The sequence below is a fragment of the Delphinus delphis genome, chromosome 11 (assembly GCF_949987515.2).
Source record: "Delphinus delphis chromosome 11, mDelDel1.2, whole genome shotgun sequence".
NCBI lineage: Eukaryota > Metazoa > Chordata > Mammalia > Artiodactyla > Delphinidae > Delphinus > Delphinus delphis.
Genome location: NC_082693.1, coordinates 38,406,393 through 38,416,046, shown reverse-complemented (window position 1 = coordinate 38,416,046; position 9,654 = coordinate 38,406,393). Strand labels below are relative to the sequence as shown.

Here is a 9,654-nt window from a genome sequence, read left to right as displayed (position 1 = left end):
ACCAGCACTGCCTCTTCCTCTGAGTGGGAAGGGAGCGGGATCTCAACAAAACACATTTCTCCACAAGAAACCTCTTCACAGACCCTCTCTCTCTCTACACTCTCTTGATCTCACCATGAAGTAGAACTGTTCTTCAACATCAGCTTTGTACAGTAAAATGTTGTTGAAATAGTGATCTTTAACTGCAATTGACTGTTTGCAAATCTGTCTCCCAATCCTTAATAATAAGGAAATGTACTAAGCATCCTTAATTTATACGATGCTGGGAGGAGACTCACTGAACTTTTCCAGTTCGCCATTCCCTCGCTGACATACAAGAACTATCTGGACCCTGCTTTACTCTCAAACTGGTCAAATTCTGTTGCTCAGAGCAAGCTTTGAGGAAGGGGTGCTGGGGAACTCTTGGTTAAACGGGCTGCGGGGTAGATCACGGCTCTTAACAGTCTGCCTGTGCGGGCTGCTTTACTCTTCGCATGCACCACCACGTGCAGCTGGCTTCGAAATGTTTATGCTTTGTATGGAAAAAATCATCACTCGGAGGTGTCAGCATCTCTCTGGTTGGGAAAGGTTAATGTCAGCATGTACGTATTTGTTCAGCCCTCAACATTTGGGCTAGTGCTCCTCATGAGTGCTTGTTTATCTTTGATATATCAATAGTTTCCTTTGAGGGAGGGTGGACAATAACCAGAAGGGTTCCGAGGTGCATCGATGCGTTCCAATGTTATGAAAAATGCTGGAAGTCTCTTTTATTTGCCAAAGACACTTCTTACTAACAGTTTATTCTCCTAACGAACCGCATCGGTGTCGCGAGTTTGGGAATAATCTGGGAATTGGCTGTTCAGGTCCGGTATCAGATGGAGACAGTGGGAGGCAGCGGAGGGCTCGGATGAACTCATTGCAGGCCTGCTCCACGCAGGCACAGCCCCACGGAGTTGGTCGAACAGCCAGCGGGGAGTGAGCTCTTTGCCCACGACCGCCACGGACTCAGCGCCCGGCCAGCAGCCGACAGCGCTACATTGCGCCTGCGCAAACCCTGTGGCGGGGCTAGATAGCAAAGTGGTTAACTAAGCCTTGGTTGGGCCAAGGCGACGTCACAAGCCTGCGCAGGCGCGTTCCGCCTTCGGACACTGGTCGCTGCGCAGGCGCCCGTTCTAGTCACCTATCCTGTAAACAGAGGGGCCCCCGGGAGGCAACTTCTGCTTCCGGGTCACGTCTTGACAGCGGCTTTCACCACCCAGGTCAGCCCTGCAGTTCGGTGAGTGTTACCCCGCTGCAAAAATGTCTGCAGCCTGGTTCCCTAATCCGGGGCACCACGCCCAGTAATGCTTCCTCCACTCCCAGCTCGGGGTCCGCCAGCCCTCGAGGCTGGGACCTCGTTCCGGGCCTTGGGGAGATCGGGGCAGGGGTTGGTCCGCCTCAGGGGCTCCCCTGCCAGATTTCGCGACCCCGTTTCAATACCGGCCCCGGGAGACCCGCTGGAATTGCTGCGGTCTCTGAGGAGCCCGTGCGGAAAGTGACACCACATGTCTTCGCATTTCGTGCAGTTGTCCATCACCCCCCTAGATTCGGCGCGACCAAGCTGCCGCGACTCCTCCCCCAAGCAGGCGCGGTGGGGCGGGGGCCCGCCTGGGTGGGCGGAAGCCTGGTGTCACTAGCACCAGAGCTCTTGAACGTCACCTCTCTCCTACTTTGCTTCTAGCTTCGCAATAAAAAAAAAAAAAAAAAAAAAAAAACCTTGGGGTTGTCTCTGGATCCGAAGTGAAAGAAAACGGGAGAGAGAGGACTTCCAGTACCAGCAGAGGAAAGGGGAGACTTGGGGTCAAACCGTGCATAGGCTGCTGCCCGGAGATACGTCGAGTTTAGATTTCGTTGACCCTCCCTGACGGTGAATGTTGTCTATGTGCCCCGAAGTTTCACTCTTCAGCACGAGCTTCGAGGCGGCAGCAGCAGAGGACCAGTGGTCATAATTCTGAGTTAGGAGTTCTTAGCCTGGAGCCCAAGGGCGCTCCGAAAATGATTGCAGGGTGTAGTTTTTTTCAGATTATCATGACCCGGAAATGGTTAACAGAACCACTTCGGTGTAAGCCTTCCACTTTGGACGCTCTGTTTTCTGCCCCCGTTCTTGAAATCGCTTACTCAAATGCAGCTCTGCCTTTTCCCCCTTTTTCCTTGCAACAATGAAGTGTAAGATACAGACCCTTTGTCTCTGAGGAGTTTCGTGGCTGTTGGAGAGATTAAAACGTATGCCAAGTCTAAACTATCTAGAAAATTTCAGGGAGGCATATAAACAAGTGTGTAAGTTTACTTATTCTTAATAAAGTAGGGGAGAATACCCAATTTGAATCATTGATACCTATGAATTGAATATTTTTAACTTGCATTCCATTAATTAATACTGTATATATTTTAAACAGATAAATGGCTACTGATTAGCAAAATGGAAACTATTAGAGTTTATAGTATATTGCATAAGGTATAAGGGGATAGTCCTTCACAAAAGGCAAAAATTACATAGTATGAAATGACCAAAATAATTTTTGGATTTTTCCCTTAGTAGTCATCATATGCATAAGATGTTTAATTACTGCAAGTCTTGGATTTTTTAAGGATCCAAAGTAATAAGCTTTACACTGGTTCAACAGATATTTATTGAGAACCTGCCATGTGCGAGGCACTGTTAAAAATAACACTGTATTTACCGCCAAGGAGCTTATAGTTTGATAAGAACATGGATTCCTAAACAGTTATACCTAGAGAGCCGTACAGCATACCGTGCTTTCTCTACAGTTTGATATATGCTTTTTCATAGAAATACTCCACCTTCTTTGCTGTAATCTTAAATGTTCCCCAACTGATACATGGCTCTTATACAGCCGAAACTTATCATAGTTGAATTTATGTATATTGCATTATTTTCTTCTTCCAACGCCAAACTCAAGTCTGCTTCACAGTTGTCACAAATGGCCAATTTTTAAATTCATTTTTCACTCTTAAATGTGCTTGTTTTCGTACAACTGCAAGCATATGTCATTGGTATGAACTTTGAAATTTTTTTCTAATTTTATATAGATGACCCCAGAGTAATTATACTTTGGCGTTCCTTCCTTATTTTAGAATATTACCTCAAAAACTTCCTATTTTTTTCTTTGCTGAAGACATTTTAAACTGTTTCACAGATGCCTTGTCATTTGTATTTGTTCCATCTCTTCTCACAAGTAGCAATCACTCCCATACCCTTTAGTCAGTCAATCAACCAGTATTTATTAAGTACCTACTTTTTGTAAGACTCTGTGGCTGGCCTTATATGGGCCAAAAAAGTAGAAGACAAGGACCTTGCCTTCCAATTGATTACAGTTTAGATGGAAAGACAATATGACCATAACTATACTGCAAGGCCACATGTAACAAGTAACCTAAAGGGGATGCTGATAATAAAGACCACATAATTCAGAGGAGGAAAAGAATGCTTTGTGGCATCTTTAGCCTTTAAAAGAATCCCCTTCCTTGCCTAGTCTTTTTTAAACCACACAGAGCTCCATGGGGAGCTTGGAGCCTCTTGGGGAAATCTTGTGCTAGGCTAGGTTAGAGAGTAGAACTGAGATTTCAAGGGTCAGAACATTTGCATCCAGGTTTACCCAGCTCCTTCAGCAACTATTATAATCTATTTCTTATGATTAAGAAAAAATGATATTAATGAATGAATCATTGATCTATTTGAAATCTGGTTTTAGTAGTGGGAAGGCCTCAGAGAACCTCTAACTAAGGACAGGTGTGCTCAGCGAGACTGTGTATGCCTAAAACATCTTTGTTTCAGGCAGTTTGGAGCATGTGAACGTACTCTGAGCCTTGATGAGTTCCAGTATGTGGTATATTATGCAGAGCATTCAGAGCAAATACTCTCTCTCAGAGCGCTTAATCCGAACAATCGCTGCCATTCGCTCCTTCCCACATGACAATGTAGAGGACCTCATCAGAGGGGTGAGTGCGCTGTGTTGATGCGAGAGCCCTTGGGGAGGTGAAGTGGGAAAGCTCCCGGGGAATCCTAATGGATGACAGGTTTGCAGCTCTGACTCAGCACAAGATCACAGGGAGTTTTTACAGTCTTCTAAAATGTATTAACTTGACCATTAAAATATATTTAGCCTATGTTTTGCTTCTCTTCCCTTCTGCCTTTCACTTTGCGCCTATGATATTTTTCTTCAGGAATTATGTTCTAGATAAACCTAGTCCCTTGTTCTCTATAAAATCTCCGTCTGCATATGGTGCACATGGGACCCAGCAAGCTCAAAGTCTTCAACACATGCTGTACTAAGGGAGGAAGGAGGCAAGCAAAGCATAAGCGGCTTTCAAATCCTTGTGTTTTGTAATAATTACATGGAGAGATATCACTGGCCTTCTGTCTTACCAACAGCCACCACTTAAAGTTCCACAGAGAAGATCAACCCCTAACATGCATGGTAATTTTTGACTTAAGAAAACTTAACTATCTGATGTCTAACCACTACTATTCAGTAATTCTGTTGAATGACTAGTATCCTAGAAGGGCTTTGATGCCTTTTTCTGTGTATTATTCCTGTTGAAGAGAAGTTACAGGGTAATTTTTTTGGTCACTAGAGAATGCATCCAGATAGTTACTTCTGTACATTCTTTTTTAACAACTTTAGAGTCCTTATTTAAAGCCTAGAGCCCTGTAGCTGCTTCAGAGTTGTGTGGCACAGCTGTGAGAAGAAAAAGTCATACAGCATTAGCTTGTTCTCGGCAAAAGTGGTATCAGAAGACTCAGCAGTAGAAACTTGGTCACGTTCTAATTCTAGCTCTGCTGCTGAGTCATTCTGTGACTTTGGTCTGCTGTGGTATCTCCGTCTTCTTTACCAGATTTGAAATAGAAGTACCAGTGGGGGGCTAGGTGGCAGAGAATGCTGATAATAATAGGCTACTTTGAAGATGTTTATAAACAAAGAGATAACATTAAGATGACCTTAGTATTAGTGATGGTCATCTGTCAGGTGGCAAAAGAGCATGCCAGTTCTCCTGGCTTCAGGCTGAAAGACTCCCTTTCCTGACTTTTTCAGAGCATGGTAGCCATAGAAAGTTGATTGCTTTTCCAACCTTCCTGCCTGATGATAAGGTTCCACTGCTTTTACATATAAGGTTATGTCCTCAGTGATGTCCAAATGACCATCTGGCAGTCTAGCTTGTGGAGAATCTTAATGACTTGATCTAAGGGAGCGACAGTTCCTTTCGTTCATCTTCAGTGTATTCTCTTGGTTTGGATATTGGCATTATAATATCATTTAATGAATAGGAATAGAAACTGGGGCTGGTAGTATGTTTACAGTACAGAGTCAGGACCCTTTTCCCCCCGGACCTTGTTCTGAGTCTTGTCCTGCGTGGTGAGCGAGAGCTGAAGACACCGATTGAACTTTCCTTCCGCCCACAGGGAGCAGATGTGAACTGTACCCACGGCACGCTGAAGCCCCTGCACTGTGCCTGCATGGTGTCCGATGCTGACTGTGTGGAATTACTGCTGGAGAAGGGAGCTGAGGTAAGGTTTCTAACGCTGTCACATCAGTGATGCACTAAACTTGAGCTTCACACTTTCCCACAATTTCTTGTCTCTTCTCCCATTTCTTCCCACCTTCTAGCTCCTGGTAACATCGGCATGGCCAATATTAAAACAAAATGTAATGGTGAATCATCCGAAGTATTTCATTCCTTTGCCTTTCTTTCTTACACTGTCCATGACTCCAGGAAGAGGGAATTTTTATCTCCCCTTAATCTCTCAGCCTTCCTTCTAGGGTTGTTTATATCTCCATTTAATCCTGTCATTGCCTGTTGACTATCCAGGCCCCTCAACCCTGATCCAACGTAAACCACTTGAGACTTGCTACTGGATGTACACTTCTAATACCTCCGTCATTGGAAAATAGATCACTAGGCAGTCCCTTCCCCAGGACTGAGCTACTTGTGTTCTTTCTGCCCACTGATTTTTTTTCTGTCTTAGCATATCTTGTTCCTATTTTCTTTCGAATGTACTTAACATAAAAAACATAGATTACTTTTTATTGGCATTAGCAAGAAGCAGCATAGTATAATGAATGATTAAAAGAACAGAGTCTGGAACCATACTTCATAAATTTGAATTCCAGCTCTGTCACTTCCAGCTGTGTGACCTTGAACAAGTTACTTAACCTTTCTTTGCCTCAGTTTCCCCATCTGTAAAATGAGGATGATAGTGGTGTCTTCTTCATAAGGTTGTAAACTGTTTAGAGCACTGGCATGTAGTAATTACTAAGTAAGTGCCTATTAAATAGATAAACCAGCAGTTTCAACAGCTTTTGAGGCATCCTCAAGGTGCACACGCTGTGGCACTCATCTGAATCAGACATGCCATGAAGCTGGTGTGCAGGCCCCAGACACACTGGTCGGTAAGCCTGCTGCAGCCCCCAGCATCCTCACCTCCACACCGCCATGTTATTCTCTACTTGTCATTAACTATCCCATAACTTTTATGAGTGACCCTGAAGTGAAAGCCAGTGATTAATGTCAATGATAAAAGTGAAACTACCCCAGGGGGCGGTGGGGGGGGCAGTTTTTAGCTAAGTAGAAGGTTGAACTCAGTTAAATATCGCAGGGTTTTTTTTTTTTTAGTGCCTTTCATGGGAGAAGATAATTCGCTATTTAAACCTGGGATCTGAAGTCTTTGTAGCCTTCAAAAATTATAGGTGATGCTGAGTTTTAGCAAGCCAGCTGCTCTTCCAGCACTGGAAGATCTGTGTTCTTTCCTCCACATGCTTTCCTCCAGGCTCTCTTGTGACCTCACAGCATATGTTTGCAGGAGGCTGACTTGGATGAACAATCTGAGCTTCTCTGGATGGTTAAAGAACACAGCAGAGCTACATGGGCAGAATCTTGACCTCATTATTTTTCAGTCTGGTTGCCGTTAGCCACGGGATACAGAGTGAGTCAGGATAAGTAAAATAATCCAAAACCTTTTCTCTGGCCAGTATATGCAAGCCGCTTTCCAATAAACATCTTTCAGAGTAGTTACGAGGACTTAGACTTCATCTTCTCTTTCTTTCCCCTTACCCTGTGGTAGAGGTCCTAGTGGATAGTAAATAAGAACGTGGAAGCAAAACCCTAGATAATGCAGGCCAGCTAATCGGTGGACATCATAGTGTCGGTTGTCTGGGGACAGTTGTTTTCCTATTTGCTCCTCAGCTCCTGTCATAGCTCCATCCTGATCACCATGACTCCCTGGGAATTGCTTGTTGACCCTCATGTTCAGAACGTTACATAGCAAAGGTAATGGATAGACACATGCAAGTGTCTTTGCCAGCCTGTCGTCCTCTCAGTCGTCTATACACTGTAATGTAGTTGCTCCCCCTTTACAGGTGAATGCCCTGGATGGTTATAACCGAACAGCCCTCCACTATGCAGCTGAGAAAGATGAGGCTTGTGTGGAAGTCCTGTTGGAATATGGTGCAAACCCCAATGCACTGGACGGCAACCGAGACACCCCACTTCACTGGGCAGCCTTTAAGAACAATGCCGAGTGTGTGCGCGCCCTCCTGGAGAGTGGGGCCTCTGTCAACGCCCTGGATTACAACAATGACACCCCGCTCAGCTGGGCTGCCATGAAGGGAAATCTTGAGAGCATCAGCATCCTTCTTGATTATGGTGCGGAGGTCAGAGTCATCAACCTAAAAGGCCAGACGCCCATCTCCCGCCTGGTGGCTCTGCTAGTCAGGGGACTTGGAACAGAGAAAGAGGACTCTTGCTTTGAGCTCCTCCACAGAGCTGTGGGACACTTTGAATTAAGGAAAAATGGCACCATGCCACGAGAAGTGGCCAAAGACCAGCAGCTATGTGAAAAACTGACTGTTCTGTGCTCAGCCCCAGGGACCCTCAAAACCCTCTCTCGCTATGCTGTGCGCCGGAGCCTGGGACTCCAGTATCTGCCGGATGCGGTGAAGGGCCTTCCACTGCCAGCTTCTCTGAAGGAATACCTGTTACTCGTAGAATAGCCCAGAGGAGACGAGTGCACCGTCAGGCAGGCAACTCTGGGTGAGGTTTTGCCCTGCAGCACTGTCTCTGTCTTGGAAAACAGGGAAAGCAGTTGTTCCTGCTCTGTGGTTTCTATTTCGAGGCAACATGTCACAACAGTAACCTCCACATCACCTCCCCTCCCCAAACCAAGCAACCAAAAACGTCCCTCACTTTTGTTTCTGTTTCTTACTTACCTGGCCTTTCATATTGCACCCTGAAAAGGAAGAGGTCTCCCTAACCCTCCCTTTAGGGAAAAAGTCAACAGTGAGACTAAATTTGTCTCGGAAGATGAAGCGTATTTATAGAACATGTGTTTGGTTTTCCTTTGGGGACCTGATTAACGTTTTCAGAAGAATCCCTCTTAGAAACATTTTAATTGATCTGTGAAGAAGTTTAAGAAAATTCCAGCTAACAATTGCAGCCCCCAAATGAAGATACTACAACCTCAAATGGTGTGCAGGTTCAGAATTGGGCTGGATGATATCCCTAGAATCATCCTGGGGCATTCAGAAGGGACTGGCCCCCTTTCTCACCATCGAAGGGAAGGGCAGCCTCTGCTTCTTTTCCATGGGTGTGCCCAAGGGTTACAGTAGTTCAGCAATATTATTTTAGAAAGACGGTCTTGCTGCTTTCCATATAGTAGAAGGGATAGGAGGTTCTAAGCAGTCCTAAGAACTAAAAGTCATCAGAACTTTTCTTCTAATGCAGTTCTTTCTCCTCCTGACAGCCAGTTTGCTCTAGTGGGCTTGATAGGCACTTCCTGCGCCGTAGGCAAAGGTGTTTGCTGTAGCACAGGAGGACGTGGGCTGGGCTGCCTTTTCTCTCTGGTCTTCTTCATTCACTCTGCTAAGAGTTTGGAATTTGTTTTGTTTTGTTTTGTTTTCAGGTGTTTTGGAAACTTTACTTTTTACTGATCTATACTAGACATTGGTGGAGGGGGTGGAGAGTTGAGGAGTGGGGGAGGAGCATTATAAGAGCTTCCTCAGAGATGACCCACCTACCCAAAAAAGATCTGTTTTAGTGAACAACACTTAGTCTACAGTACTCTCCCTTTTCATGTTCCTAAACTAGATCAAGTTGTTATTGATCCTAGATGACCTTATGCAAATGTGGGAAACTTTTTTTTTTTAACTGATTGGGAACTATAAATAAAAATGAACTGCTGACACAGCTAATTTGAAAAAGTTCGTCCGCTTTTGTCCTTTTGCTGTTGGTGTTTTTTGCTCACTTAAAAAAAAAAAAGAAATAAACAGTTCTAAAAGCAAGTTTGGCAATTTCTACTGTTCCTACTTTTCTGTACATTATTTAATTACCGTGAGCCTCAGTGTCCTCATCTCTGAAATGGGGCTGTCACCACCACCTGCATTGGCTGTTTTGAAGAATCAGTGATAACAGTGCTTGATACTAATTTTTCTTCCCCTTAAAGAACTGTACAAAGAGCATTTGGCTGCTTTAATGCTGGGCTCTGACAAGACTTCTCGGTCATTTTTTGTTTGCTTTATAAATTATTTTATTTATTTTTGGCTGCGTTGGGTCTTCGTTGCTGCACATGGGCTTTCTCTAGTTGTGGCGAGCGGGGGCTACTCTTCATTGCGGTGCGCAGGC

At 44.7% G+C, this 9,654-nt stretch overlaps 1 protein-coding gene across 7 annotated transcripts; it reads left to right on the top strand.

Annotated features, from left to right (window-relative positions):
- Positions 1 to 1,122: 1,122 nt before the first annotated feature.
- Positions 1,123 to 9,315, top strand: ASB8 (ankyrin repeat and SOCS box containing 8). 7 transcript variants are annotated; one of them, XM_060024666.1, is made up of 4 exons: positions 1,123 to 1,255; positions 3,815 to 3,978; positions 5,441 to 5,545; positions 7,395 to 9,315. In XM_060024666.1, exons 2-4 carry the CDS (start codon positions 3,850 to 3,852, stop codon positions 8,025 to 8,027), a joined length of 867 nt encoding a protein of 288 aa, XP_059880649.1. In that variant the 5' UTR covers positions 1,123 to 1,255; positions 3,815 to 3,849; the 3' UTR covers positions 8,028 to 9,315. The 7 variants fall into 7 exon arrangements, with proteins under 7 accessions (XP_059880649.1, XP_059880650.1, XP_059880654.1 ...); XM_060024667.1 differs by having other exon boundaries at positions 1,182 to 1,255; positions 3,819 to 3,978; XM_060024670.1 differs by lacking the exon at positions 3,815 to 3,978 and adding an exon at positions 4,412 to 4,457 and having other exon boundaries at positions 1,247 to 1,255.
- The last annotated feature ends 339 nt before the right edge of the window (positions 9,316 to 9,654 follow it).

What these genes read in the sequence shown, in the direction of transcription:
- ASB8 (XM_060024666.1), top strand. Translation starts at nt 3,850, where the DNA reads ATGAGTTCCAGTATGTGGTATATTATGCAGAGCATTCAGAGCAAATAC. An exon ending in TAGAGGACCTCATCAGAGGG is followed by an intron (nt 3,979 to 5,440) that starts GTGAGTGCGCTG and finishes TTCCGCCCACAG; the next exon opens with GGAGCAGATGTGAACTGTAC. An exon ending in TGCTGGAGAAGGGAGCTGAG is followed by an intron (nt 5,546 to 7,394) that starts GTAAGGTTTCTA and finishes CCCCCTTTACAG; the next exon opens with GTGAATGCCCTGGATGGTTA.